The following is a 27,696-nucleotide window of genomic DNA, read 5'->3' as shown; positions in this document are numbered from 1 at the left end:
CTGTGCTGTTATCACTTGCTTGGATCTCTGAAAGGGGTTTAGGCGTGTTTTCAAGGCTGGAGGCTGGTGTGTTGCATGGTCTCCACCAACCTTCATGACTGGCTGAGAGGTACCACTTTTCCCAGCCCCTGAGCTCCCACTTGGAGCCATCACTGCATGTGCCCAAGCTGGAGGAGAAATTATATGGCTTTCTTTTGTAATGTTGGTATTAGTCAAGCCCCAAAGAAGTGAACGGGATCTCTTGCACAGGGACCTTGTTGGCTTTGAGGAGCTGCTGGTGGAACTGAGGGATGTTGCTGGGAAGTGTGCTCCTGCTCCACCAGCTGCATCCCTCATGTGCGCTGTGCTGCTGCATCCCTCATTTGCACTGTGCTGCTGCATCCCCTGGCATGCAGAGCAGCTGCAAGCTGCTGATGAGTCTCAAGTCTCCTTTGAACCTGATTTTCAGGTGTTTGAAAAAAAAAACAAAACCACAGGGAAGTCTGGAATCCCTAAGGATTGCTTGTAAGGGAGGTAAATAATCTTGTAAATGGAAGTCCGGAAAAGAGGAGGTGAGAATAAGCTGTTACCTGGAGGAACTTTCTTCATTTAACCCTATGACTGGTATTGATTTAATTTTTACCAGTTCTGATTTCTCTGAGATTCCTGTCAAACTGCTTTGACTGCAGATGGCTCGTGTATGTGTCCCAGTTTGCCACCTCAACTTGTGAAACTCGGAGGTAGTGAGAGGAAGTGGATGGAGGCAGCTCTCTGGTAGGAAATAGCAAACCGAGCAGAAGGCATTTATTGTGAAGTATTCAATGTTATTGGAAAACATATTTTTTGTGATAAGTGGGTATGCTGTGATCCTGGGATGGTTTCAAAGCAGCAACCTTAACTCTGCTGTGCTGCTCTCACAACATGGGTATTTTTAGACTGATTCCCATTTATACCCATCAGTACTTGCAACCGTTACAGACGGTTACCAAAATTAAACCTGAAGTTGGATGGGAAAATAGGCACTGACCTTGTCAGTGCAAACCAAAATCATATCTATTTCAGACAAACACATGTACCTCAGAGCCGCATTTCCCATATGTGCAAATGCAAACTCCAAGGAACTGTAGAAGAGTTTTAAAAAGAATCATTAAGCCCAAGAGCAAGCATCCAATACTCCATTATTCCTTCTCTTTTTTGAATTACTGTGCTCTTTAATTTAAGTCTAGCTATTGGCAAAACCACAAGCAATGGTGTGTAGACAGGTAGACAGGGGAAATTTAATCCTGAGGAGCATCTTACACCTGAGCTAGGAGGATGGCAGAGGTCTCCAGCCTGTTTGCCCATGCCATGCCAGCAGTTTGCCAATGGAGCTGGTGGGAACCTTGATCCTGCCCCCAGATATCTCCATGATTCTGTGCCCCACAGTGGGAATCATCCCTGCTGCAAGTGCGAGTGCTATGGACTAGTTTTGTCCCAGTTTTTGGCAACAGGAACAGGGAGCACAAGTGAAGTGACCACACCAAGGAGATCCCCCAATCTCCCTGCTGTCCTTGTCTCTTTTTCTCCCAGCCCTGAGGGGAACAGGAAGGTGCTGCTGGCATCCCATGGGCAAGTACCCTGCTCATGTGTGGATCATGGGCACAGTTGTGGCCAGGCATGTACTTTCAGCTGCATGCAGGAATTGGGGTGGTAAAGCCTCCTCGCCAGAGCTGTGATGGGATAGCATGCCCATAGTAAAGGTTATGGAGATTCTCAAGTCACAGGCAGCAGCACAGCACTTTGGTAGGGTGGCTTAAGGCAGCCTTTTAAAAATGGGTTTTAGTCCATTTATTGCTGATGACATTAGTAGGCTAAGCAGGTATTCCAGTATGCTCCCCTCTAGCAAGCCTGAGTCCCCTGGGGGCATAAAGTGCAGCCCAGAGTAGTGGACTGTCAGATGTTTTGAAGCCTTGTCCAGAAATGCCTCTTGGATGAAGCTGATTGCCCTTCTGGGAGGTGTCCTGCTTTCCAGCCACTTTATCCCTTGACATCTGCTGCTCCTCCAGTAGAGCTGGAGGGAGACTCGGACCAGGGCAGGCTAGCAGGTGCATTTCTCTTTTCAGGACAGCAGCCCATAGCGGAAGGGAGTGATGCTCCATGCCTAGGGACCCTGCTGGCAGGATGCTGGCTCTCTGCTGCCCTACCCTTCTGACAGAAGGGCTCTGGGGAGAGGCTGTGCTGCCTCCACTCCCTGCCGTGTGGCAGACTGTGCCCAGCTGTCTTCCGGACACCACCCGGTATTCCCAGACCTGTGTGGCTTAGATGGCTGAGGACTCTTCTGCTCTGCAAGGCTGCTCCTGGCCAGGTGGCCTCTGTTTGCTAATGTGCCAAAGCTGTATTTAAATCATTCCCTTCTCCTCTGCAGTGCTCTTTTCTTTCAGGCACAGCTGCGTTTGCTGCATCCCACACGCACCCACCAGTCCCAGCACACAGCACCTGCGCTGGGCAGGCTGGGTGCAGTGTGTGCCCTACAACCACACGGCCTTTCCCAGCCTTCTGGCCCACGGAATTCTTGGTTCACAGGCCAGATGGGCACATTGTGGTCCTGTGTTCGCTGTGCTGCTCACCTTGATGTGTGCAGCCCCTCCAACACTGCAAGTCACGCTTCTCCTCCAGTTAACAAAGCACCAGAAGGAAAAAGAAGAGATGAGGTATTCTGGCTGCAGCCTGCTCATAGTGCTTTGGCAGGACCCCAGCGCTGAGCTCTGGGTGTTGATTACCCCACAAAAGGCCAGCGGAAAGCCAGTGTTGCATTCCTGCTCCTCCAGCTTTCTGTGCCCATCCCCGAGGCAACTTGGCACCCCTGTCCAGGAAAAAAAGGCTTGTCCTTCACAGGTTCCTGTTCCCGCACAGCCCACAGGTGGCTTCTGAGTCATTTAGGGGCACTGGTGTTGATGCCATTTCTTTGTGTGGTTCGGTAAAGTGAAATCCTTGTTCCCTGCACAGCGCTGCTGTTTGCTATTCCTCACAATTACAGCTATTAGGATCCCAGCAAGGTTTCTCAGGCTTCCCTCCTGTGGGTTACACCTGAGCTCCTGTACATTTCTGAGATTTACCGTCATTCCCCGTGTTTTCAGCAGCACAAATTGCAAGGTATGTGGTTCCCCCCAGTCGTTAATTCTCACAGGCGCCGTGGAGCCTGTGCCGATTGAACTCGAGCTCAGCTGTCATTTTGTAATAAGTTAATTCTTCATCAAGAGCACAGCACCGCTCCTCCCCCAAAGTGCTGGGAAAGTTGCTAGTCTGCCACGTCTGTCATTAGCCCGAGCTGACCTTGGGTTAAAGTCTAACTCCGAAAGTATTTTACGAGGTGCTGTGCCAGCCAGCTGCGAGGAGGAGCCGCAGGGGGTGCCAGGGGAGGCGGGCACTGGCTGTGGGAGCTGCGGGGGCATCACCACGGTTAGGAGACCTCGAGGTGCTCACAGTGCAGGGTCCTGGCCAGCCGACCCTTTGCATTTGACAAAGGCGGTTCTGGGGGATCCGGCATTGCTCGCAGTTTTGTGTGCTTTCTGGATAAACACAGAGAAATTCTGCTTTCTGGCAAAATTACATCCCCTTCAATGGTTTTTCTTATAGCAGAGTAGCAATGAGTTTTGTGGGAATTGCTTTTTCCCTATTAATTTAGTTCTCAGACTGCTGCTTTTTCCCAGAAAAAGCTTGTAACTCTGGGGTTTTTTAAGGATGGGGATAGAGGATGGAAGGGGATGGGGCAGTTCAATGCACTTCGAGCAACTTCCATTAAAAAACATTCTGTTTATTTGCATTCTGTTGGCGTAATCTGACCATATATCATTTCTGGTACCTTCCCTCACTGATGAATGGTGCTAGTGGGCAGACTTAAAACTGTACCCACGTCTGTTTAGATGGGCTGGGATGAAGTGAGGGCATTTTTATTCAGGTTAACATTTTTTGGATGCTTGTGAATGTGGGGGGATGATGAATCTAGAAAGATATCATCTCCCCTCTTTAGTGTCTGATCTGCCTAACCTAGTGTGCAGCGCGTGGTTGCAAGTTTTCTTACACTTCTACTGTGTGGAAACACCACAACCGGAGTGGATAGCATCTTTCAAGGGATGCTGAGTTTTCCCCGCTTTTCACACATACCCATCACACTGGGATTCATACATAATTTTACTCTAAGCTGACGAGGTTACATGCGCTCTCTATTAAGCAACATATGTTACTCAGTTCTCCAGAAAGGGCAGTTTTAATATTCTGCCAGTAGGAATGTGTTGCGCAATGATGCATACACCAGCTGGCTTCTTTTCCTTCTGAAGTTATTTAAATACTGAACTCCACATAAAAGACAGATGTTGAGAATAGACTCCCACAAACCTGAGGTCAATGGTAAGGCTTTTTTGTGCTCTGATGGAGTAGATGTTTTCTTTTCCAGATGAAAAGATGAATGTGTTTTTTGTGGGCAGTGTAATGTTAAGGGATGATCTGAATTCACTTCTTAGCTGGTTGGGTTTTGTGGGTGATCTTATACTTCTTTTTCATTACTGAGACCACCTTTGCTTTTTTTCTCGAATAGTTGTGGGGTTTGTTGACTGATGCATCTCAAATGTCCATTTTCAGTCTTTGCTCAAACCTTTGAGTACAGTTCTTAGAGCTTCAGTTGGAGACCGACTGTGAAGCTGTGAAAGTCCAGGAACAGACAGTTTCTCTTGCTTTTTCCATTTTCTGTGTATTTCCCTGAAATTAATTCTTCTTTGTCTTCTGGGATCGCCACATTTCTATAGCCAAGAATTAATATAATTAACCCAAGCTTGCATTATTACAGATATTTAAAGATCCAGAATCATACCCAAGATGGGCTGAAGGCTAAGAAAGCTCTTCTGACTCTTACACCATTTAGTCATTTATAAGTAATACAGTGAAATGCTACATGGTGTGAAACACAAGGGGATCATGGGAAAGCTGCACAAATCCTCTTTCCTTTCTTGATCCCAAGCTGGATAATTATTTCTGTATCACTTCTTTATTAAGCCGTAGGGTGGAATTCAGCTCTCCAAGACAGAGCTATTGGTAGCTGAGTTTATCATGCGTGAAATTCTTTTCATGTGTTTTTTCTCCTGAAGGAGTCACCACAAAGCAGAATGTGGTGCCCAGAGAGTGTGGGGTGAATCGCTGTCACCCACCTCCCTGCATCAGATCACAGGGACACTCCTGTTGCTCCTGGTGTAATGATAGCAAAGCTTCCCCTGAGCATCCCTATCCCCTCTTGGCAGTGGAACGGGTCCTGTGCTGGTGGCTTTGACAAACCCCCTTTTGCTTTGCTGCATGCAGGCAGTTTTGTACTGGCTCAGAGAAAAGCTTCTTAGCAGCAGTGCTGTGCATTTTAGCACATCTTTGGGGATGCAGGATGTATCCCCAAAAAGGGTTGTATGGCAATGGTCCACTGTTTCTGGAAACATGTGCGTTTTCTTTTCCTGTGGGTCAACCAGTGCCTGCTTGTTTTGGATGCAGCAGCAAACAGTGGCTGTGCATACCTTCTCATAGTCCCTTTGGTGGCATTTTCAACACTGTCATCACCTCTGCTTTCCTCCCAGCAGCAGGAAAAGTTAAAACCCTAATGCTTTTCATCCCTCTTAAGCTTTATTTTGCAGCAGAAGGAGGGATGTTGACAAACATGGGCAGACACGCAGATCTCTGTGCCTGGGGCACACACAGTTGTAGTCAAGAATAACTCTAAGCCAGGGAGGTCCAGATCGATCATATTGAGAGGTTTTTCCATGGCCCTGTTAACTAAAGGGGCTTGCAGGGCAGGTATTAGCAAGGGCAAGTCCTGTCCATGCTTTGGTGAGACCATCTGAAACAGCCAGTAGTCTTCAGAAGCAGAAATACCATACTGGCACCGGTAGCCTGCTAGTGGGAAGGATTTGCTTTGGCTTTGGAGAAGTCCAAGGAGGTAGTGTAGGGCCAGGTACCCTTCCCAGGCTGGAGAGAGTGCATGTGCAGGCAGGGCACCCAGCCCAGCCCTGAGCACTACTCCTGGGCTGGTGCCTGGGGCTGGCTGTCACCATCAGCCACTGCCTTCCTGGGAGCTGCAGGGGCTTGCTGGATTGGGCAAGAGCTTGTGGTAGCCATGCCTTCTTCCTGCCTTAACCAGCGAGCAGCACCCAGGACAGCCAGGCATTGAACAGGGCACTTGCTGTCACTGCTAATGTGAGCTGCTGCCCCGTGAGATGGTGCAGATTCTGCCCTGCACAGCTTTGGGTTCATCCCTTACAGTCTCTGTGGCTTAGATCTCACTTAGAGGAACTGCACAGAGCTAACGCTCCCTTAGACCAAATTAGAAAGCCCCTCAAGATCAGCAACGCATCTCCTGGCCTGTGGGACTCAGCTTGCCTTCCCTGTACAGCCCCGGGAAGCAAGAGGCGACTCGACTGAATTGCTGTCTTATTGAATCCTCTTCCTTGCTAATTTATTATTAAGTGACGGTTAGTGTTTCATTAGAGCCCCAGTGGGCATGAGTTCATTAGCATTTTATTGGCTAGAGCTGTGCTTTCGTGCATGGGAAGTGTATCCCGGAGAGCCTCTGGGCTCGTTGGAGTGACTGCACTAATGAGCTCTGGATGGGGTGGGATGGGCAATAGCTCTCTAAGCGCATGGCTCAGGCTTGCAAAGAAGCTTGGCTCTCACTTTGGTGTCAGGATAAAGACCTGGATTTGTGGAAGGGCTTAACAAATCCGGCTGGTTGGTTCTTTTGAGAATTTGACTTTTTTGCTTCTGTTGGTCCTTGCTGGAGTTTTGCCATGAGCCATTGGCACAAGGGGACTTTGGCTTTAGTGTGGCAGAGGCACACACACAACAGCTCTCCCCTCTGCCAGGCTTGGGGCGAGCCTGGGCAGAATCCCTTGCCTGCAGCCAGGAATTCCAGAAGCCTCTCCAAGGAGCTCTACGTTTATTCTGTCTCTGAAACATGCCAGGACTGGGTAGCATCTTTGCTGAAAGCTCCTGGCCTGTCTGCATTGTTGTCCTGGAGCTGTTACTCACCCAAAAAACCAGGCTAAAATTAGTCTGTTTAACCCTGGGATATTTTTCAGGGTTGATGTCTCTTCCAAGCCCACATTAATTAGCACTTGGGGTAACCCAGAATAGAAACCCCAGGGCACCAGCAGCTCAGAAATGCAACTTAATGTTTATAATCAATGATCAATAGGACCAATAAATCAGGCTGCAGTGCTCCAAGGTGCTGTGCAGTCAACCTGAATGCTGCAAAGAGCATCCAGCTCAGCCCTCAGCTCCTGGAAAAATCACACACAGAGCTTCAGAAGGGGCTGGGTTAATTACTCCAAGGTAGTCGGGCCAGAGCTCACCTTCTCAGGGCTAAATCAAGACATTTCTCTAGTGTTAGGTACCAGGCACCTGATCTTGGCACTGGTCTGCTGTCTTAGCAAGGCACAGAGAAGGGGCTTTTGAATGCAGCTTCACCTCTGAGAGTAATGATGGGAAAGGAAATATGAGAGATGGGACCTGGAAACCCACACCAATGGGTTCTTTGTTGAGGGACCCTGGTGAGACCCTTCTCCATGAGGAATAGGCTGTGCAAGTAGCATATGGGTATGTGCTGGGGGTTTTAAGGCTGGCCATAGCCATTCCCCTGTACTCAGCGCTGATGAGGCCACACCTGGAGTGCTGTGTCCAGTTCTGGGCCCCTCAGTTCAGGAAGGACATGGAGGGGCTGGAGCAGGTCCAGAGAAGAGCAACAAGGCTGGTGAAGGGACTCAAGCACAAGTCCTGTGAGGAGAGGCTGAGGGAGCCTGGAGAAGAGGAGGCTCAGGGGAGACCTCATCACTCTCTACAACTCCCTGACAGGAGGTTGTAGCCAGGTGGGGGTTGGTCTCTTCTCCCAGGCAACCAGCAGTAAGACAAGAGGGCACGATCTTAAGCTCTGCCAGTGGAAGTTTAGGTTGGATATTAGGAAGAAATTTTTTATGGAGAGAGTAATCAGACATTGGAATGGGCTGCCCAGGGAGGTGGTAGATTCACCATCCCTGGAGGTTTTTAAGATGAGACTGGATGTGGCACTTGGTGCCATGGTCTGGTAACCACGGCAGTGTGGAATCAAGGGTTGGACTTGATGGTCTCGGAGGTCTTTTCCAACCCAGCTGACTCTATGGTTGGATCCTGAGCTCTGCTTTCTCCAGCCCATCACCATGGCTTCAGCCCTGGAGTTTGTGGGCTCGTCTGGTTGGGCATGGGGAAGGGCAGAGCTGCATTCCCTGCACTGTTTTCCAAGCCATCTGAATCTCCCATCCCCATCGACGATTTTGAAATGGCTTTGAGGAACTGTGCTTTCAGGTCTTTTATCATTTGATCACAGGTCAGGGCCAGCAGCTTTTCCTGCCTGCTGGCTCTGGCTGCCAGAGTTAATACATCATGCGGCGCTGGAAATGTCACGGCGAGGCTCGGCGCGGGCTGGAGGCAGGGCACTGCGTCGGGCGTCTGCCCTGTGCTCCCTCTGCAGAGACATTGCTGAAATAAGGAGAGGATGAATTAAATCCCACTTCCTCAGGCAGGCTAGGTGCAGGATGCAGGGCTTTTCTGGGCACAGAGGATCTGTCCCCACGGCTGTGCACAGCACTCTGCACGTAGGACCAGCACATCGGGTACCTGATGTGGGTGCACCTGAGGCAGACAGGTGACGGGACTCCTCAAAAGTCCCACAGAAGGAGGTTGCTCAGCCTAAATGGCTTATTTAGCCTATTCCCCTGCCAGCTCTCTAAATGTAAGTAAGACTCTAAATGCCAAAGTGGATGGATTTTTCAGAAATCTCATTCTCTCCCCAGGCCAGACCAGAGCTTTGTGTTTAGCCACTGATCTTTAGAAGTTCCTATTGGGATTTTTTCCTGTCCAGTGACTTCTAATTGAAGTGGGTAATTGCATTATCCCATATCCCCTGGAGAGGTTCACAGAGTCCTCAGCAATCATCATCAGTTTTATGCTGAGCCCAAAAATACCCCACTCTAAATGCCATTTCCCTTACCAGAGCTCAGCAATGGCCACAAGCCAGCGGGGAAAACGCAGCCAGGCTGTGGATCCCTGGGAGCTGGCAGGGCTAGGGAGGTGGCAGGCCTTCTTTGGGGAGGCTCAGTCCTTTGGAGGATCAGAGTGAGTGCCTTTTAAACAAGCTACCATTCCCAGCAGCATCCTGGGTCTGGATTGCTTCGATGTGTCCTCCTGAGGGGCATGGGAATGCTGCAGGGCAAAAAGATCCCTTGTCCTGTCCTAGCATGGATGTGCATGTTGATGCAGGCATGTGAGATCAGGAAAACATGTTCTCGTCTCTCTTGCCCCTTCCTCTTGCAGCCTCTTCAGCCCTACCTGAGACTGTCCTGGCACAGAAAGGCTAATTCAACTGTTTTCTTCCATCTTCCGCAGTATGAGTTTAAAGCCAAGAATATCAAGAAGAAGAAAGTGAATCTCATTGTGTCAGTGGATGGTGTGAAGGTCATTCTGAAGAAGAAGAAGAAGGTAGGCAGCACTGGTCCCTGGGGCAGCAGTGCCTTGACAGCAGGAACTCTCCCTTCCCGGAACAGGGACCTGCAGCATCCTTGAACTTCTGGGAAAATCTGGTGGGCTGGGAGAGAGAGAGATGGGCTGGGATTAGCCATGGGTGGACCATGTTCCCACAGCGTGGCTGAGGTTGTCCTGATGTGGGTGTAGAAGGGGCTTGGGGGGCCCCATGGCAGTGATGTGGGACGTGGCTGATCCCCAGCAGGACCCAACCCTTGGTTCCCTGGGAGCAGCAACAGACAAGAGTTTCCTGAGTCTGTCCCTGGACTGTCTCTACCCTGTCTTTGTTCTGAAGGACAGCATCTGACGTACTCATTTTCAGCTTCTTTCATTGCAGAAAAAAGAATGGGCCTGGGACGAGAACAAAATGCTCGTCATGCACGACCCCATCTACAGGTAAACCTGATGGGTGAGGGGACAGAGGCTCTCTGCCATGCCACTTACTCACACCACACTGGCACTGTGCTGGGGACTGACCTGGAGAGCTGCCACCATCCCTGCAGAGGGCAGCTCCCCTGGCTCGCGGTGCTCTCTGGAGTCCCCAGCTCTCTTCCCCCATCTTGCAAGAGCATGGGGTGTCTGTCCCAGCGAGGCTGAACGGGGTCGAGACGGGCCCCAGCCATGCTGGGGAGGGGGCAGCAGGCACCCAGGCAAGAAGGCAGACTCTGAGCAGGCAAGGAGTGAGGTTTGCTCTCCTCTCTCCCTGGAGGGCTCCTGGGCCGCTGACTCTGTCCCTGAGGGCTGAGCAGAGAAGTCCCATGCTGCCTTTGCAAAACATTTGCCGCTGCTGAATCAGCAGGCTAATTTTCCCAGCCGAGGCAAAACCACTGCCAAAAAAATATTCTGATGGGCTTTAGCAGGGACGTGCTGCAAAGGCTGGGGATCTGCCAGCACCCCGTGCCCTGGGAAGCGCTGGCTGTGGCCTTGGCAGTCTCCTGGGCATGTAGGTAATGTGTATGATGATATCTTCCCTTCTTTTCTGTCCTTGCAGAATATTCTATGTGTCTCATGACTCCCAGGACCTAAAGATCTTCAGCTACATTGCCAGGGATGGGTCTAGCAACATCTTCAGGTGCAACGTCTTCAAATCCAAGAAGAAGGTAAAGGTGCTGGGGTGCTCGTCTTGTCATGGTGTGGCCTCGGTGGAGCAGCTGGGGCAGGATCCGGTGGCACTGCACTGCAGGTGGCAGCCCAGAGCACACCGGGGATCTGAGCTCTGGTGCCCCAGGCCCTGTGGCAGCACACAGAGACCCCTGAGAGCTGCACCAGGCTGGGGGGTCACCAGGCAGGGGTGGCCCAGCTGAAGTTACATCCCTCCTCTCCTCTCCTCTCCTTGCCTGCCGCAGAGCCAAGCCATGCGCATCGTGCGGACGGTGGGGCAGGCGTTCGAGGTCTGCCACAAGCTGAGCCTGCAGCACACCCAGCAAAACGCAGATGGGCAGGAGGATGGAGACAGTGAGAGGAACGGAGATGACCTGGATGTCCCAGGTATTTCGCAAAGGCGGAGGTGGGGGTAGCATGGGGTTCCTGGAGCCTGGCAGACACGGTCTACAGAAGCACTGTCGTCCCATACTGCTCCTTGCTGGCTGACACCTGTGGGGAATAGATTTGCACAGCAATCTGGCCTGTGGCGCCTCTGGCTCAAGCTGGGATCTTGCCCAGCAAGGAGCCTTCGCTAGGTGTTAGCCCTCATCCTCGCAGACATCCCCCTTGCTGGGAACCAATTAGCAGCGCCCGGGACTCTGCTGGGTGCCAGAGTACTCTCCGTGCTTGGCTGCACACACTGCAAACATTCCCTCGCTGCTTCTGCAGCAGAGGCCTCAGCACAGACCTGTGTCCCGAGGCGTGCCTGGGGCTGGGGCTCTCTGCAATTCCTTGAATGGACTAATCTATGTTTGTGGTCTTGCATCAAGCTGCCAGGTCTGCAGGCAGCCTGCGGACCCTGTTCCTTCTCAGCCCCATGGGTAGAGGGTGCTGGAACAAGTGCTCCTGGCTGTTGGTCCAGCCCCATCACCCAAGCTCTGCAGGGCCCCAGGGAGCTGCCCTGCTCCTCGGTGCCTGTGCCTGCACTGGAGGGGAGGCAGATGTTTTGCAAGAGGTTGGTCAAATACCCGTCTAGTGCCAGCTGAGACACTGATGGGTCCTGCTGCCTGCTTGTGTGTGGATTGCCTGCCCTGCCATCCCATGTTGGGGGCCAGTTCCCCCCCATCACAATAGGAGCAGCCTGGAGTGGGCTGTGGTTTCCTGCTTGCCTCTGTGACCAGTGCTGTTGTGATGACCTAATCATTGGGCTGTTATGGACGGGTCATTGTTTGGTTTTCCTCCACACAATGTCCGGGCCATGATATGCAGTTCCCTGGAGAATTCCGAGCATCTGTTTTTTGTTTTTCTTTCCCGTAATCTCTTGTTTACCTTTCTTTATCTGTGTTTTCTGCTCTCGGTGGCCCATTTGTCCAGCCTCAGGGGTTTTGGCTGCTGTTCCCAAGGTTTGGTGTGCTGGGGCTGGGTGTGTTTTTGGCTGCAACCCCCATCCTGAGCAGCAGCAGGAAGAGCAGCTGTGTCTCTTGTGTACCTGCTTCCCCCCAGAGCTGGAGGGCGGGTGGCAGGGGGGTGGTGGGGACCGACCCTGGGCATCGCTCACTACACTTGGGGTGCACCACAGCAAGCTCCTGCTCCAAGCAGACTGTGCTGTACTCTGACACTGCTCCCACAGCCTGCCGCCTCTCCGGTGTGGAGAGGGCAGCCGCCTCAGCGGAAGAGACGGACATCGACGCCGTGGAGCTGCCGCTGCCCGGAGCCGACATCCTGGACTTCAGCCGTGGCGTGACCGACCTCGATGCTGTGGGCAAGGAGGTGGGTGGCCTATGCCAAGGTGCCTGGGTCCCTGCCCTCCACTCTTGGGGCACTGCACAGCCCCAGCCCTGTGGCTCTGATGTGCACCCCGAGGGCCCAGGGATCGGGAGGGATTCAGCAGCATTCCCCAGCTCCCAGATCAAAGCCATCTGCCTCTGCAGGGCTGCCCTTTGGCTTGGGGCCCAGGGAGCTCCTGGAGAGCGCTGTGATGAGGCTGAACTCTGTGCAGCCACACGGAAAGTGTTTGGGGCAGAGCTGATAGGGATTTTTTTCCACCAAAAAAAAAAAATAAAGGACTTTTTTGATACAGTGGAAATTCCCATTGGAAGCGCCAGCCTTTTCAGGAATTTTCTACAGAAGTATTTGGGTTGTTGTTGAAACTGAAAAAATACTGTCCTCAAAGTTTGTCAGCACCTCCAGCAAAGTGTGCATTTGCTTTGAATGCATTTGCTTCTTTCCTGGGTATTCTGGGGGGCTGCTCTCTTCCGCAGCCCGTATGTGCCAGGTGGCTCTCTGAGGTGAGTGGCATGGGATCACACTTTCCACACTGGTGTTTTGCAGGCCTGCCTCCACCCTGAAGATATCCTGACAGCGTCACCCAAGATGCTGCTGCCCTCATCTGCCCAGCTGCCTGACCTGGGAACACCCCTCTCTGCCCACCATCAGATGCAGCTTCTCCAGCAGCTCCTGCAGCAGCAGCAGCAGCAGACACAAGTGGCTGTGGCACAGGTTCTCCCCTCCACTCTTTTCTGGGGCGGCAACAGGGCTGGGGCACACTGAACCCCTTGGTGCCACCAAGGGGAGTGGCACCTGGAGGCAGTGTTGAAGGCAGGCTGCTCTGTGGGGAGCTCCAGGCAGAGATGTTCAGGTGGCAACTGTGGGAGAAACTGTGACTCAGAGGATGGGACGTGCAGCAAGGGGAGAGGAGTGGCAATTTGCTCTCAGGAAAGATGAGGTGCTTAGGTCTGCATGCCACCAGGTTTCTTGGGCTTTCAGCCCCTGTCTGCTTGCCAGTACCTGGCCTCAGTGTTCACCCTGAATAACTGCTACCTGAGCTGTGTGTCTGGCAGCTTACTCTCCATGCAGCTATTTCTCATTTAAGCAGCTCTGGCTGCTTTATCCAACTCATTACATGACCTTTACTTGTTCGCTGACCCCTTGCAGAGCTCTCCACAATTGCTCAACTTTCTTCCTAACCTGGCCTGAGCAATGGGCTCCAGCAGCCTTTTTGTGCTGTCCCATGGCTTTCCTCCTCTCGCATCAGTAAATCAGTGTTTGTGCTTCTGCCTGAACTGCTGCCCCAGAGCCCACGTGCCATCTGGGGTCACAGGCTGCAAAGCTGCTTTCCCCTCTGGAAGAGAGACCTTCATCCTTGGGGGATCCTTTATATCTGCCCAAGTACAGTGTTGCCTGCAATCCAAAAGGGCTCTGTAGTGCCTGCTCAGAGTGTAAATTATTGCACCTCTTGCCCCTGTGACTGATAGTTTGGTCAGTGCTGGACCTCTTTGCCCTGAGCTTTGCCATCAGAGAGGCCAGGGGACCATGTGCTGAGTGTGCTCTGGTGTTACGCTGCCACCTGCCCAGTGTGACACTGCCACCTGCCCGCACGCTCCCCATCACGTCTGCTGTACCTGCAAGGAGTGGCTGCCTCATCACACCATTGGGTGGGATGCTGGTGAGCCCTGGTAGATGAGTGGTGGTGGCCAGAGTCGAAGCCCTCAACCCTTGAGCAGTGTCTCCCCATGCTCACCCCCTCTCGGCTGTCCCACAGGTGCACCTGCTGAAGGACCAGCTGGCAGCAGAGGCGGCGGCACGGCTGGAGGCCCAGGCTCGAGTGCACCAGCTCCTGCTCCAGAACAAGGACTTGCTGCAGCACATCTCGCTCCTGGTCAAACAGGTGCAGGAGCTGGAGCTGAAGCTGGCAGGGAACACGACGAGTAAGCGCTCCCGTCACTTCTTCTCCCCTCACTTCTAGCAACCGCTGTGAGGCACATGCACATGGGTGTTTCTGTGGGGGTTTTTTGTGTGTTTCCATTCGTTTTGTTTAGAGGGATATTTGTGCCCTTCTGGCCAGGCTTGTGCATGTGCAGCAGGGTGCTTGCATGCCGTGTGGGATGGGGCTTGGGGAGGGCTGTATGGACAGGTACTTACCTACCTCCATCAGCTGTATGTCTGCTTTCCCCAGTGGCTGCATGCTCTAGGCCAGCTCCATACCTGCCCAAGAGCCCCTTCTTGACCTTCCTCTCCAGCAGATGTGGCCATCAGCTCCCTGCAGGAGCTGGGGTAGGAGACAGTTAACGTTCTGTCCTGCAGAACTGGCTCTTTGTTGGTCAGCAGCAGTAACACCAAATACGCCCCTCTCAACAGTGGCAGTAGGGAGGTTGGTAGCCAAGTGGCCCCAGCCTGTCCTCCTCTGGGCAGTGTGCAGCCAGCCATGGTAGCCAGGGGACGCCCAGGCAAGCTAGGCCTCTCAGCCATGCCCTTCTCTTGCAGCAGGCTCCCAGGACAGTCTGCTGGAGATCACCTTCCGCTCCAACGTCCTCCCTGTCCTCTGCGACCCGATCACCCCGCAGCCCGAGGACACCCACCCGCCGCCGCTGGGCCCCAGCTCAGCTTTCCCCAGCACCCTGGGCAGTCCCATAGGTAGGAACGACTGTCTGGTGAAGCTGGAGTGCTACCGCTTTCTGCCGGACTCGGGGCCACCTGCCCCAGAGCCACCGCTGGGCAGCCTGGAGCTCATCAAGTTCCGCGAGTCGGGCATCGCCTCCGAGTACGAGTCCAACACGGACGAGAGTGAGGAGCGTGACTCCTGGTCCCAGGAGGAACCACCACGCCTGCTCCACGTCCAGCCCAGGCAGGACCTGGGTGATAGCCTGGAGGACGAGATCGCGGTGTAGGGGGGTCAGCAGGAGGTGGTGCGGAGCAGCCAGGACCTGCCAGAGCTGGGACAGACCCTGGCCATAGCCCAGTGGCCCTGGCAGGGATGGGACAGCCCGGAGGGAGCGGGGTGGAGGGGGGAGTGTGAGGCTTCCAGCACCCAGTCAGGAGATATGCAGGGGTTAGGTGGAGTCGTGCTGAGGGAGTGTGCTGGGCGTGCTGTGCTCCAGCGTGCATGGGCTTGTGTGCTGAGCTGGAGCATCCCTGCTTCTCAGCTGACAGTGAGCTGACAGCTCCTTGTGCTCCCCCCTGGCTCTCACCCCCCCACAAACTGTGTGTCCAGGTGGGGCAGAAGCAAGGGGGACTCCCTGCTGGATTAGCCCCTCCTGCTGCTGGGGAAGCAGTAAAGGAGAGGAAGGATTTTTCGGAGGGAACAAGAGAGGAGATGCAGGGCAGGGAGCAGGGACAAGAGGGACCAAGGGGGGAACGCTGGGGTGGTGAGCAAGGACAGAGTGGCTGGCAGGTGGTCTGGCTCTCTGTATTGTGGGCAGGGTGGAAGACAAGGATAGGGTCATGCTATGTTAGGGTTGGTGACAGTGCACTGTTGTAGTGGGTCTGTGAGTGAGAGGTGAGGCATAGAGGGACAGTGGGGACGAGCCTGGAAAGGAGTTGATGGGGTAAGATGAGGTTGCGCAGGCTGGCCAGGTGCAGACAGTTCTTGCAGGGTGATGTGGCACTTCTAGGACAGAGTTTGTCCCTGCCTGAGGCAGGTGGAGGGCATGCAGGCACAGCCACTTCTTTCCCAGGCTGTGGGACAGAGAAGGTGGCACAAATCAGTGTGGAGCAGGGAGCCAGGAATGCAGCACTGGGCTATGGAGTGTCCTCCCCGACATCATCTAGTCCTTTGGCTCTTTGGCACACCTGCCAGGTTTCAAAGCCTTTTTGGTGCTCTCAAGCCACTTTTTCAAGCACTTCCTTGCACCCCCATCACCACAAACTCCTTGCTTTGCTTATAGACAAACCCTCCCATTTCCAAGCACTTGTCTTCCTCCAGACCAGGGCTGGGGCCTGCAGTGCTGGCACTGGTATCTGCAGGGATGAGCACACTTCCACCTCTCAGTGGGGAGTGAACTGCTGGTGTCTGCAGAGGGGCTCTGTCACATCTATGGTTTACACCCTCCAGAAAAGTGGATCCAAGATCTCAGGATCCCCCACCAGCCCCCAGGATGCTCTTGGCTGAGAGCCATCTGTGGGGGCCTCCAAGGGACCCAGAGCTTGTTTCTTTTCTGCAAGCACTTTTATCACCTGCCTGGTGCTACAGCCTCTAAGAGGCCATGACTGAAGGGGTATGAACCAGAGTCCTGATGTCTGCCCTGCTCCCTGTGGAAGCACTCAATGAGGTGGGGATTGGCACAGTTGTCTTTCTCCCCATCCTCCCTCCTATCCTGCTTCTGCTTTGCTTTGTTGCTTCCCTGCTGCTCTCGCCTTTGCCAGCTCTGTCTCTGCTCGATCTGCCTGCAACTAACCCCCTGGCTGACACCAGCTCTTGCTCTCCTCCAGGGCTTAGCCTGGCTGCTGAGGAAGGTCTATCACTTCTTTCTGCCTGGGTCCCCTTGGGACTGAGGGCTGCTGAGGAGTGAGGTGTGAATGAGACCCCCGGGGTCAGTATGAGCTATGCTATGTACCCTCTGCCACGAGACAGGGCTGGATGATGTGAGGAGCTAGAGAGTCCCAGTGGAAAGGAAGGAAGAACATGTTTTAGTGTCCCCAGCAGTGCCCTAGTGTCCAGGGGAGCCCCTGCACCAGCCACAGAGGGGGCAGAGTGAGAGAGGGTGTTGTTTGGTACGTGGGTGCTCCTGTTGTCTGGCCACCACTACCTCCATGTGCCCTGTCCCATACCACTGTGGGCACAGCAGTGTGCTAGCCCCTCTGCTGGGAACCCCAGCATCCTACTGCCAGCTTGCAGCAGTTGGAGGTGAAAGCATGGGGTGAGAGGCTGGTCCAGCTAGGAGGAAGAAGTGGGTATGGCAGCACACGCAGGACATGGTGCAGACAGGGTAGGGATGCATGGGTGAGCTTGGAGAGGGATTTCCACGTGGGCAGACAGATTGTTCAGCAGAGGGGACAGCAGGAGCTCAGCTGTACACACAGGGCAGATGAAGGGAGAGCCTGGGAGGAGCAGCAGTAGGACAGAGGTCTCTTCCAGGCTGGGCTGCCTCAGAAAGCAGGCAGGGAGGAGCCATCTCCTGAGACACTGCTCTGGTCCATTCCTGCTCCACACACACAGGCAGTGTCCCTTGAGGAGCTTCAGGACCAGCTGTGGGTTTGGGCTCCTGCCTGGCACTCTGCCCGCAGGGGACAGTGGCAGGTGCCCCGCAGGCTGATGGGGTGATGCCGGAGCCGGGTGGGACCTGCCAGCACCATGCCGCACCACAGGTGTACATGTATAAATGACCCTCCTCCTAAGTCAGCACTGCCTCCAAGACGCCTCTCTAGCCTCTCACTTTTATTATGGACCTTGACAGGGGATTTATAGCTATATTTTTTGTCCTTTCTTTTCCTACAACTGTCATATTACTAACTGTTGACTCTATCTGGGAAACCAATCTGTCAATGTAAGTGCACTTAACCCTTGGGTGTTGTCATTAGTCAACTGGCTTTTGCTAAATAAATCTTTCTATTTCTCAAGGCTTTCTGTTGTCTCTTTCTTCTCACTGACTCTCTCTCTTTCTGTACTTCCTTCCCCCTCCATGCTGGTTGCCAGCACCAGCAGCAACATCCTCTGGCCTTGCACAGACCCCCTCCAACCTAAGCCTACTCCCCTGTGGGACCCCTGTTGTGGTGCCAGCCACAGGCTACCCATGAGAGTAAGGTGCTCTGAATACCTCTGGGAGTAGAAGGGTTTCAGTCTTCCCCTTCAGCCACTGCACAGCGCAAGCTTGTCTTAGGGCTGACCCAACAGCTTGATGGTGCCAGTGGGTTCCTGACATCTGCAGAGCTCCCCACAGAGGTGCAGAAATGCTAAGCAACACATTTAGGAGCTCAGGAGATTTTTGTCTGCTGGGGAAGGAAAAGTAGGGAAGAGCCTCTCAAAGGATGGCAGTGTTGCCTAGGAAGAGCAGCACAGAGGCGGGGCTGGCTGATCCTAAAAGAATTTATTCTGCCGCTGGCAGGAGCGATGGAGCAGTGCCCTCCCGTGGTGGCTGCTTGGCTGGTGGGGCTACATGGACAGCCTGGAGGCTGCGGCCTGCTGAGCCTTGAGCTCCTGCTTCCCCAGGGCATTGAGCCTGCAGTAGAACCCGTTGCAGCTGTAGCCCTCCTGGGAGCTGTGCTGGATCTGGGTCTTGACCAACCACAATGTGGGGAAGTGTTACGACCCGCCCCAGGAAAAGAGAGGGGGGGGGGGTAACTCAGGTTTTATCAAAAATTCCTTTGGGGTGGATTAAAGCGAAGCGACACTAAATAATCGGTGTATGAAAATATATAAGATTTATTTCAACAGTTTTGTATCAACAGGTAGGTTAACATTTTTGGGTGCTGTCATAATCAATAGGTAAACTAACACCTTTGGGTGCTGTCATAAGCTTTCTGGGGAGGAGAAAAATGCATAGGGGAGAGAAAGGCAGGATAAGAGCCAGGGAGAGTAAGGGAAAGAAAAGCTGAGAGTAGATAGATGTCCATAGTCACCGCCCACGGGGTCCAGCGATGCTTGATGGTCTTGATTCGCAGGCGGTGGGGGAGAAGAACTCCCAAATTCCCAAAGTCACCAGTAAATTTATATGCTCTGGCGCCTCCCTGGCATGAGGGGTTGCCTCCCTTTTTTGGACTTAGTCCTCCAGAGGCACATTGTCTTTTCAGTTGTTGTTCGCCCAGCAGAGGTGTCAATAGGCAAGAGCCTGCAAGGTTGACTCTTCATGGGCTATCAGAGGTAACTAATCGCCCAGCAGGTGTGTCAAAAACCCAAGGTCAGTTGTTGTTTTCAGGACAGCGTAACTAATCGCCCAGCAGAGGTGTCAATAGGCAAGAGCCTGCAAGGTTGACTCTCCATGGGCTATCAGAGGTAACTAATCGCCCAGCAGGTGTGTCAAAAACCCAAGGTCAGTTGTTGTTTTCAGGACAGTAGGTGTGTCAAAAGCCTGAGAATGCATAAATCATCAACTATCTCAGTCTCTGACACCACCCCGTGATTTATGCATTCAATAGTTTTTCTTCTTTTGTCGTTCTCTATGAATCTTCTTTGTGGGCAGTGCTTTTCGTATAGTGGACAGGGAGACAGAAGAGTGAAGGAAAGGAAGAGATTGCCCTAATGCATTACAATTCTCCCCCCCTTCAAAAAAACAAACTAATTTTATAATAACATAGTAAGCTAATTTGCATTAGTTACTCTCTCCACCCTGTGGGTCGTCATAGGGGATGTAATAGGATCTCAATGGTTACAATCAAATTTCTTAACATTAATGAGGTTATAAACATACATACAAATATTTGAAATTATACATCAAAAAACACTGAGTTACTTGGGAGCTGGTAAAAGGCTTTCTTATGTTTTCTTTTAGGCCTAAATTTAGTTCCGTTTTTGTTAAATTTAACCAAATATAAAATTCAATGCCTTTCAAGGCAGAAGGCTAATGTATATAATGCATATTCATATAACTCTAAATATGCACAAATACTTGTACTAACTCCCAGGTTATATTTGGTTGAGTTTCTCAATCGAGAGAGATATTTAAAAGGACAAAATGAACTTGACAAAAATCAAATTAACAGTACATCTTATACAATTTTACCAGTAAGTTGCTCACATTCAAAAGCTTCTCCCAAACTAACCTGCCCCCCAACAAAATAATAAAACAAACTTGGCAAAACGAAACTAGCAGTACATAAAATGGCTCGTCCTACACAATCTTATCAGTGAATTGTTCATGATAAAAAAAAAAACAAAACCCAGATAAGTCAACAATTATTAATAAGCTGATAACACAAGTAATTCTGGGAGTAGAGGGAGCACAAACACAATGTTTGTGGCAAACTTTTACATATTGAGACAAAAATACATATAGGCATGCATATTACAAAGTTATTAAGATAAAAACATTAAGAACAGTATAAGTCTTCAGTCTTGTTGCTATTTCGTTTTCTCATGGAGTACTTGTAAGTTGATAATAGAAACAGTTGTGGGGGTAGTTATCTCTTCTGCCTCTTGCTGTAATTGAGGCTCCATTGGTTTCATGCAGTTTGATCTCATCTGCTGGCAGGTTCCTGCAAAAGAACAAATCTGGCCCACTACGGACCCATTATTAAAAAGAAGGAACTATCTATTTATCCAACTCCTTTTCTTATCTGGCATAATGTTACTAGGGCAATAATAATAGAGAAGTTTGGAACATGTTTTCTCCAAAAAACAAATAAACTCAGACGGACAGAGAGGGATGGGAGACCAAACACCCATTCTCTCCCTCTGGCATCTCTCCAGGCTCGACCCTTTAATAAATCTAACCCCAGGATGTTAGCTGGTAGTGGCCCCACAATCATGGTAGTTTCTGGGGCTGTCTCATCTCCAGGTAACCAGCATTTCACTCGAGCAGTGTATTGGGGTTGGGATTTGCCAAAGGCATCAGTTACCCATATTTCCTTTTTGTCTGGCTTAATGCCACACTGGGTAGCAGCTTCAGTTTGGAGTGCTGAGACCTGTGCACCCGTGTCTACCATGAATGTAACTAAAGATTTAAAAGGGCCAAGAGGAAAAGTGATTACCAAATCTCCCTGGTTGTTTTCTGTAAGCTTTCTCTCATAAACCCACTGGCTATTTTTTGGCTTATTTACTTGAGGGCAGTAAGTCCAGTTCCTTGACTCAGAACTGGTCAAACTGGTTAGTCCGGTTTCTGGAGAGGCTGAGGGGATCACAGTGTTGGACTCCTTAGAGGGGCTGCCCTTAGGGGGTGCCTTGTGCTCTTTGATCTTATCCCAGTGCTTTATCAAGTATTCTAAATTAGCAGTGGGTAATTTATCCATCACTTCTCGAGGAATTCCTTTTGCAACACCTTCTCTCCACAGACTGTATCTCTTTCTTCCGCTAGATGACACATTTTGTTGACAAATACCTGGCGAGGCAGGTTTTTGGACTTTCCCTGCCCTCCTGCAGTGTATTCTCTGGCCATTGGTACCAGGGAGCCCCAGTTGCTGACCAGTAGCTATTAATTCCTGGGCTATTTCCAACCTGGAAGGTGTTCCTGATGGAGCACCCCTTCCTCTAGGTCTGGGGGTTGCCTTTATGCGCTCCTGTAATTGTTTAGCATAAACTTTTAGTGCATCAGGCAGGCCTCGAATTAAAACTGGAAATCTCTGTGGATCTGCCTCGAGTTCCATTGGGGAATTTCGTTGTGGGTCTAATAATTTTGTATGCATTAACTGGAGACATGCGGTTTTTTGTACACTTTTTACAATGTGGCCAATTGTGGGTGTTTTAATCGTGTAAGGATCTCCCCTTTCTATAGGGTCTAACCCACCTGCCCAGTAGGCAGCTCTCTGGGTCAGGGACCACGGGGCTCGGTTATCATTTGTGGTCAGGAAAACCCCTGGGCCCCAAAATCCTCTGGCCTCATCTTCACTTAATAAAATTCGGTCTCCCCCAGTAAGGGACACCCTCCACACATATTCAGTCTCTGATTCGCTGGCCTTACGGCTGTATTTCTCCTGAATTCTGGCCAGTGCTTCCCCCGTGTACGGGGTAGTTCGTGTGGTAGTTTGCCGATCTGCCCCCAGGCCAGTGGTTTCAGTTTTAATGAGGGGACGCATATGTATTACCCCGTCCTCCGGGTAACTTTGCTTCAACTCTTCTAATTCCCCAGAGGGGTACAGGGATTTGTTAACATCTGCCGGTTTAGGGTATTTTGAATGAATGTCTCGCAATTCACAATTTTTCATTTCCAGTATCTTTTTAAGCCTTTCATTTTGTTCCTCCTCATCTTCAAGGGCTGACCTAAGCAATGAGTTAATCTCTCTCTCTTTCTCCAGTGCCTGACGTTCAGCAGTTAACTGCAGGCGTTCTTTTTCTAATTGCTCCTGTAATGCCTTCATTGTCTCTTGAAGAGACCTTATCACCTCACCGGTAGATTTTTGAATAGCCTCTTTTCCTAGTTGGTCCTGCAAAGTTCTCATTGACTCTTGGAAAGATTCTATCACTTCACTTACAGATTTTTGAATAGCTAATTTTTGCCTTTGCACTGCTCTAAGGAATACGCCTAAGACAGCACCCAAAAAAAACAGTTCTAAACCAAGGATAGCTATCAGGAGGGAATAATCCCCATATAACTCAACCCGGGGTGTCATCATCCCCTTCGCCTCAGTCATTAACCCAGCTTAGGTTAATGTCTTTCTCCCCCTTAACCCTCTGAGGGCTGGTTTGACTCTCTCCTGGAAAACCTTTCAACAGGTCCAGGTACCAGAGAACCTTTCAACAGGTCCAGGCCACACCAGGAAACCTTTCAACAGGTCTGATGTGCCCGGGTCACACCGAGAGGAGAAAAATTCTTACTATAATTTTACTGCGAGGGGACAGTCACCATTTGACTCGCCCTCGGTACCAGTTTTAGACTACACCGATTACTCCACCACATCCAAAGTATCCTGTCCGTGACGCCAAAAATGTTACGACCCGCCCCAGGAAAAGAGAGGGGGGGGGGGTAACTCAGGTTTTATCAAAAATTCCTTTGGGGTGGATTAAAGCGAAGCGACACTAAATAATCGGTGTATGAAAATATATAAGATTTATTTCAACAGTTTTGTATCAACAGGTAGGTTAACATTTTTGGGTGCTGTCATAATCAATAGGTAAACTAACACCTTTGGGTGCTGTCATAAGCTTTCTGGGGAGGAGAAAAATGCATAGGGGAGAGAAAGGCAGGATAAGAGCCAGGGAGAGTAAGGGAAAGAAAAGCTGAGAGTAGATAGATGTCCATAGTCACCGCCCACGGGGTCCAGCGATGCTTGATGGTCTTGATTCGCAGGCGGTGGGGGAGAAGAACTCCCAAATTCCCAAAGTCACCAGTAAGTTTATATGCTCTGGCGCCTCCCTGGCATGAGGGGTTGCCTCCCTTTTTTGGACTTAGTCCTCCAGAGGCACATTGTCTTTTCAGTTGTTGTTCGCCCAGCAGAGGTGTCAATAGGCAAGAGCCTGCAAGGTTGACTCTCCATGGGCTATCAGAGGTAACTAATCGCCCAGCAGGTGTGTCAAAAACCCAAGGTCAGTTGTTGTTTTCAGGACAGTAGGTGTGTCAAAAGCCTGAGAATGCATAAATCATCAACTATCTCAGTCTCTGACAGGAAGATGTGGCAACACAACATGCACTGGTAGCCACGCTGGAGCACTGTCTGCCACTGGGAAGTGGTGAGGATGTCCTGGACCATGATGCTGGCTCTGCTGCTGCCAAGCCTGTCCCTCTCAGGAGCCTAGGGGTCATCTGAGGAGTCAGAGGAGGAGCAGATGCTCTACAAGAGGTTGTCAGGCTGCTCACGCTTCTGGGGGCTGGTGTCCAGGCTGGAGGAGAGGCTACTCAGGCACTCCTGTGTTGCTCCTTTGGTGCAATGAAGTAGCTGTAAGATGAACTTCAGGACTGGTAGATGCTGTGGGTGCAGACAGGGAGCTTGCTGTTCAGCAGGACTGTGGGGCCACAGACTGCAGGGGAAAGGGCCTGCAGTGAGTCGGGGGTCCCTGTAAGAGTCTGGCCCCCATGGAGTTGGAAGCAGTGCTGGGAACCCTTCCTCTGTGTCTGTCTCCATGGGATGCGAAGGTGGTTGGCTGTCCCAGTACCTGCCCCTGGGATGCAGAGGTGGAGTTGGGCACAGGAGGCTGGTGGGCACTGAGGCCCTGGCAGCACCAGGCTTACCCAGCAGCTGGCTGGAGCCATCACAGGGAGAGCCAAGCTGGCACTCCTGGGGGCAGCACCCACTGCTTCAAGGAGTCCTGCTGTGAAGACATGGGGGAGAAACCAGTGTAGGTCAGAGGTGGGGTGTGACTGCAGAAACCCACTGGGTCCCCAGAAAGTACCCACTGCCACCCACCACACAGACCCAGTCTGGGCTGGGCTGGGCTGAGAGAGCCTTGGTGGGGTGGCCAGTGCAGAGCCCAGGCTGTGGGTGCCCCCACTGCAGCCCCTGCAGCTTTGCCAGGGCCTGAGTGACATGACACCACATGAGTCCCATCTCCACAAGGTAGCGTGGCAGGTCCAGGCAGAGGGTTGGCAGCACACCCCACCTGGCAGTGTGGAAGGGACAGGCCTTCCCCTTGCCATTCCCTTGGTAAATGCTCTCTCTCTCTTTCTTTCCACAACCTGCTTTCCAAGTCGTTTGGTGTCAGGTAAGAGAAGCTCTCGGTGTGTTGGCAGTGCCAGCCTGGAGCCCTGGGCTCACTGCTACCCTATCTTGCCCCATGCTGTCCCCTATGCATGCAGCCCTGGCATGGCCTGGCTGCCCACAGCCTCCACGGGGCTGAAGGAGCAGCCTCCCTGACCCCAAGATTGCATTCCTATGCTGCTGGCAGGCAGCTTCAGGCCAGCTGTCTTTGCTGGGATCGCCCTTCCAGCCCGGCTTACATCCCATCTCTGTTCCCTTCCCCCTCCAGTGGACCAGAGCATGTTTGAGAACACCAGCGCCAGCACGGCACCCACCCCGCGGCTGCAGCACGTCCCTTCCTCGGCGGGCACTCTGCCACAGCCCTCCCGCCCCGCCAGCAGCCAACACCTCCGCAACCTGGGCAAGGCCATGGGGGCCAAGGTGAACGACCTCCTGCGCCGAAAGGAGCCCGCCGGCCTCCCCAGCGTGGGAGCGATGGAGGCGAACGCCGGCGTGGGTGCCATGCTGGGCACAGCACAGCTGGCTGTCGAGGACGGGTGAGTGTCCTGCATTGTGCACCCCATGGCGGGGCCACTGGGACAGGCTGGAGAGGCCTCAGCATGGGGCTGTATGTGACTTTCCCTCTGTGCTTGCAGGGCTGTGGAGCTGGATGCCTTTCCCCGGCTGGACCCCCCGCCCCCTATCACCAAGAAGCGGACACCACGTGCCCTGAAGACCCCACAGGACATGCTCATTGCTCCACAGCCAGAGGAGACCAGTACAAGGATTGGCACAGAGGAGCCTCCAGAACCACCCACAGCCCACCCTGACCTTGCAGAGGAGCAGCTGGATACGGGAGACCCATCCTCTCCAGAATGCCCTGGGGTACCCAGCACGACAAGCACCCCAGAGCCCAGCGGGAAGCAGCCCACTGGTGCCCTACCCGTGCCCGACCTCATTCATAAGGGCAGCCAGGAGAGCCAGTGGCGAGTGGGTGAGAGGGCCACCGAGATGTCACCCCCCACAGAGAAGCCCTCACAGAAACCAAGGCTGGAGCATGAGCCACCAGGGAGCACAGGGAGGCCGGAGTCACGTACCCCTGGCTGGGAGGTGGAGGGGACCCACCCCGACTTACTGTCTTTTGAGTAGCGGTGGGGGAGCCATGACAGGGGCAGTGTGGGGGCTGGCTCTCCCAAACATGTCTCTTGCTGCCACTTGCCATTTTTGGGGTCTTTATTTTGGGAGGGGGAGCCCCAGGGTGGAAGGAGCCATTGCTTCCCCAGTGTGGGGCGTGGGGAGCCATGACAACCTACTTCTCCCCAGATTCCTGGGAGGGGCACAGCGTGTCCTGCCATGGCTTTTGTGGCTTCTGCGACCCCACCCTGGTCAGTGCCAAGGTCCTGTCCTGGCACAGTGTCACTACCACCCCATCTGCAGACAGGAGCCATGCTGAGCTGGGGACCAAAGGGGTGGGGGGGTCAGAAGTGCCAGTCTGCCCCAACCCCATCAGCTCTGCTGGAGTGAATGTTCCACACTATAGTTCCCCATTTCTGTGCTGGCTGCCTTGGTCTAGAGGACTTCCCCAGCTTATGCCATGTGCTTGCCAAGATACTCTATCCCAGGGTGCCAGCAGGCTCACCCAGCTCTAGTGCTGGCTGCCAGGGTGCTGGGAGGGCAGAAGTGCCCAGGACCTTCTCCAGGTGATGATCCCATGGCAGTACTCTGCCCAGTGCCATCTCTCTGCAGCAGAGCCTCAGATGCAGGAGACCTGCTCACAGCATGGGCTCTGGTGCCAAGCTCCTGTGAGACCCCCTTCCCCACTTATTTCCTGGTCTCACCCCAGCCATCATGGACAGGACCGCCCTGTCCCCTGTCCAGGCAGGCAGCCCACTCCGTATGGGCCAGTGTCACTGATGTCAGTGATGTCTTTGCAGGACACAAGAAGCCACATGGTTCCCTGATACTGCTCTATGAGTGTTACCCCATGGATTACAGGAGGGTTAGCCAGCCTGTGGACCCCTGGGCCAGTGCAAGGAAGCAGTTATGAGATGGAACTTTTCGCTTAGAGCTTTTATGTACACCTTTACCACAAAAGTGGCTTTGAGAAGAAAAGCTCCAAAGCCGAGATTTGGGCTGGAGGAGGCAAGGAGCTCATGGGTGGGCACTTCTGCTTGCAGCTCCTTCTGGGCCATGCAGGGCGGCTGGACTGAAGAAATATCTTCTACCACCAGAAGCCAGGTTGTACCACTGAAGGAGGCTGTGAGCATTTGTGATCCTTTGCCTTGGGAGCAGCCACCCATCTCCTTGCTGTTGTCTTGGTGGTGCCATGGTGATGCTGGAGTTCTGAAGCTCTCGGCCCTGGGAAAGCCCTGCTCGGGAGCAAAGGGGATACAGAAATGCACAGAGCCCGTGGCTGGTGCTCAGGTGTGTTCAATGTGATCACACTGTGCATGGCAGGTGCCACCCCAAACAGGAATCTGTGTATGTGTATTTGTGTGCTGCCCAGACCTGTGCTACACTGTCGGTGTTGATGGAAACCAGGCCTTGTAGCCCTTCTCTGAGGAACCAGCATCTTCCATTGCTGCGATCCCAAAGGAACCTTCCCCTTAATGGAAGGGTCATCACACTCACCGCCGGTCCAGTACTTCTATTTATGTTGTCAGGAGGTGTGTGTTGCTTGGGACAAAAGATACAGATTGCACAATAAATTGTTTTTTCTTTTTTACCCACTGACATGTGGCAGTCCCTTGATGGGCGGGGACCCCCTGCACCAGCCTGGCACCTGCACAGGAGATCACTATCCCGGGAGACCGGTCCGGTGGAGAGCCGGGGGGCGTTGGGGGAGTTTGGCGGTGCCCGGGCTGAGAAGGGAACGTGGCTGCCCTGCTGTGCTTGGCATTGAGGGGACGGGAGCCCTAGCTGGTGTCTGGGATGAGGAGATGTGAGCCGGGGGGTACTGAGGATGCTGGAGCCCGCTTGTACCCGGTCTGAGGGGACCAGACCCCTGGAGTGCTGAGGGCTGCAGGGACGGCACTCCGGGAGTACTGAGGGTCTGTGAGGAGCTACTTAGGGTGCTGGAGACCGCCCGTGCCCCGG

General features: G+C 52.7%; 1 protein-coding gene across 5 annotated transcripts in view; it reads left to right on the top strand.

The window, feature by feature from the left end:
* The window catches only part of NOS1AP (nitric oxide synthase 1 adaptor protein), a 49,831-nt gene extending 22,502 nt beyond the window's left edge, over positions 1–27,329 (top strand). For 2 of the 5 annotated variants that reach the window (XM_051808382.1, XM_051808414.1), the window contains exons 3-12: positions 9,406–9,498; positions 9,863–9,936; positions 10,532–10,640; positions 10,887–11,028; positions 12,254–12,393; positions 12,955–13,122; positions 14,165–14,330; positions 14,887–15,036; positions 24,890–25,157; positions 25,257–27,329. In XM_051808382.1, the coding sequence (XP_051664342.1) occupies positions 9,406–9,498; positions 9,863–9,936; positions 10,532–10,640; positions 10,887–11,028; positions 12,254–12,393; positions 12,955–13,122; positions 14,165–14,330; positions 14,887–15,036; positions 24,890–25,157; positions 25,257–25,749 (1,803 nt within the window). In that variant the 3' untranslated portion in view covers positions 25,750–27,329. Of the gene's footprint in view, positions 1–9,405; positions 9,499–9,862; positions 9,937–10,531; positions 10,641–10,886; positions 11,029–12,253; positions 12,394–12,954; positions 13,123–14,164; positions 14,331–14,886; positions 17,959–24,889; positions 25,158–25,256 lie in introns of those variants that run through there. The other 3 variants (XM_051808392.1, XM_051808403.1, XM_051808424.1) reach the window with 3 other exon arrangements.
* The last annotated feature ends 367 nt before the right edge of the window (positions 27,330–27,696 follow it).

This window comes from Manacus candei, unplaced genomic scaffold, assembly GCF_025592945.1.
Source record: "Manacus candei isolate 608988 ecotype Guabito, Panama unplaced genomic scaffold, ASM2559294v1 h1tg000005l, whole genome shotgun sequence".
NCBI classification, from domain to species: Eukaryota; Metazoa; Chordata; class Aves; order Passeriformes; family Pipridae; genus Manacus; species Manacus candei.
This window is presented reverse-complemented; position numbering and strand designations above follow the sequence as displayed.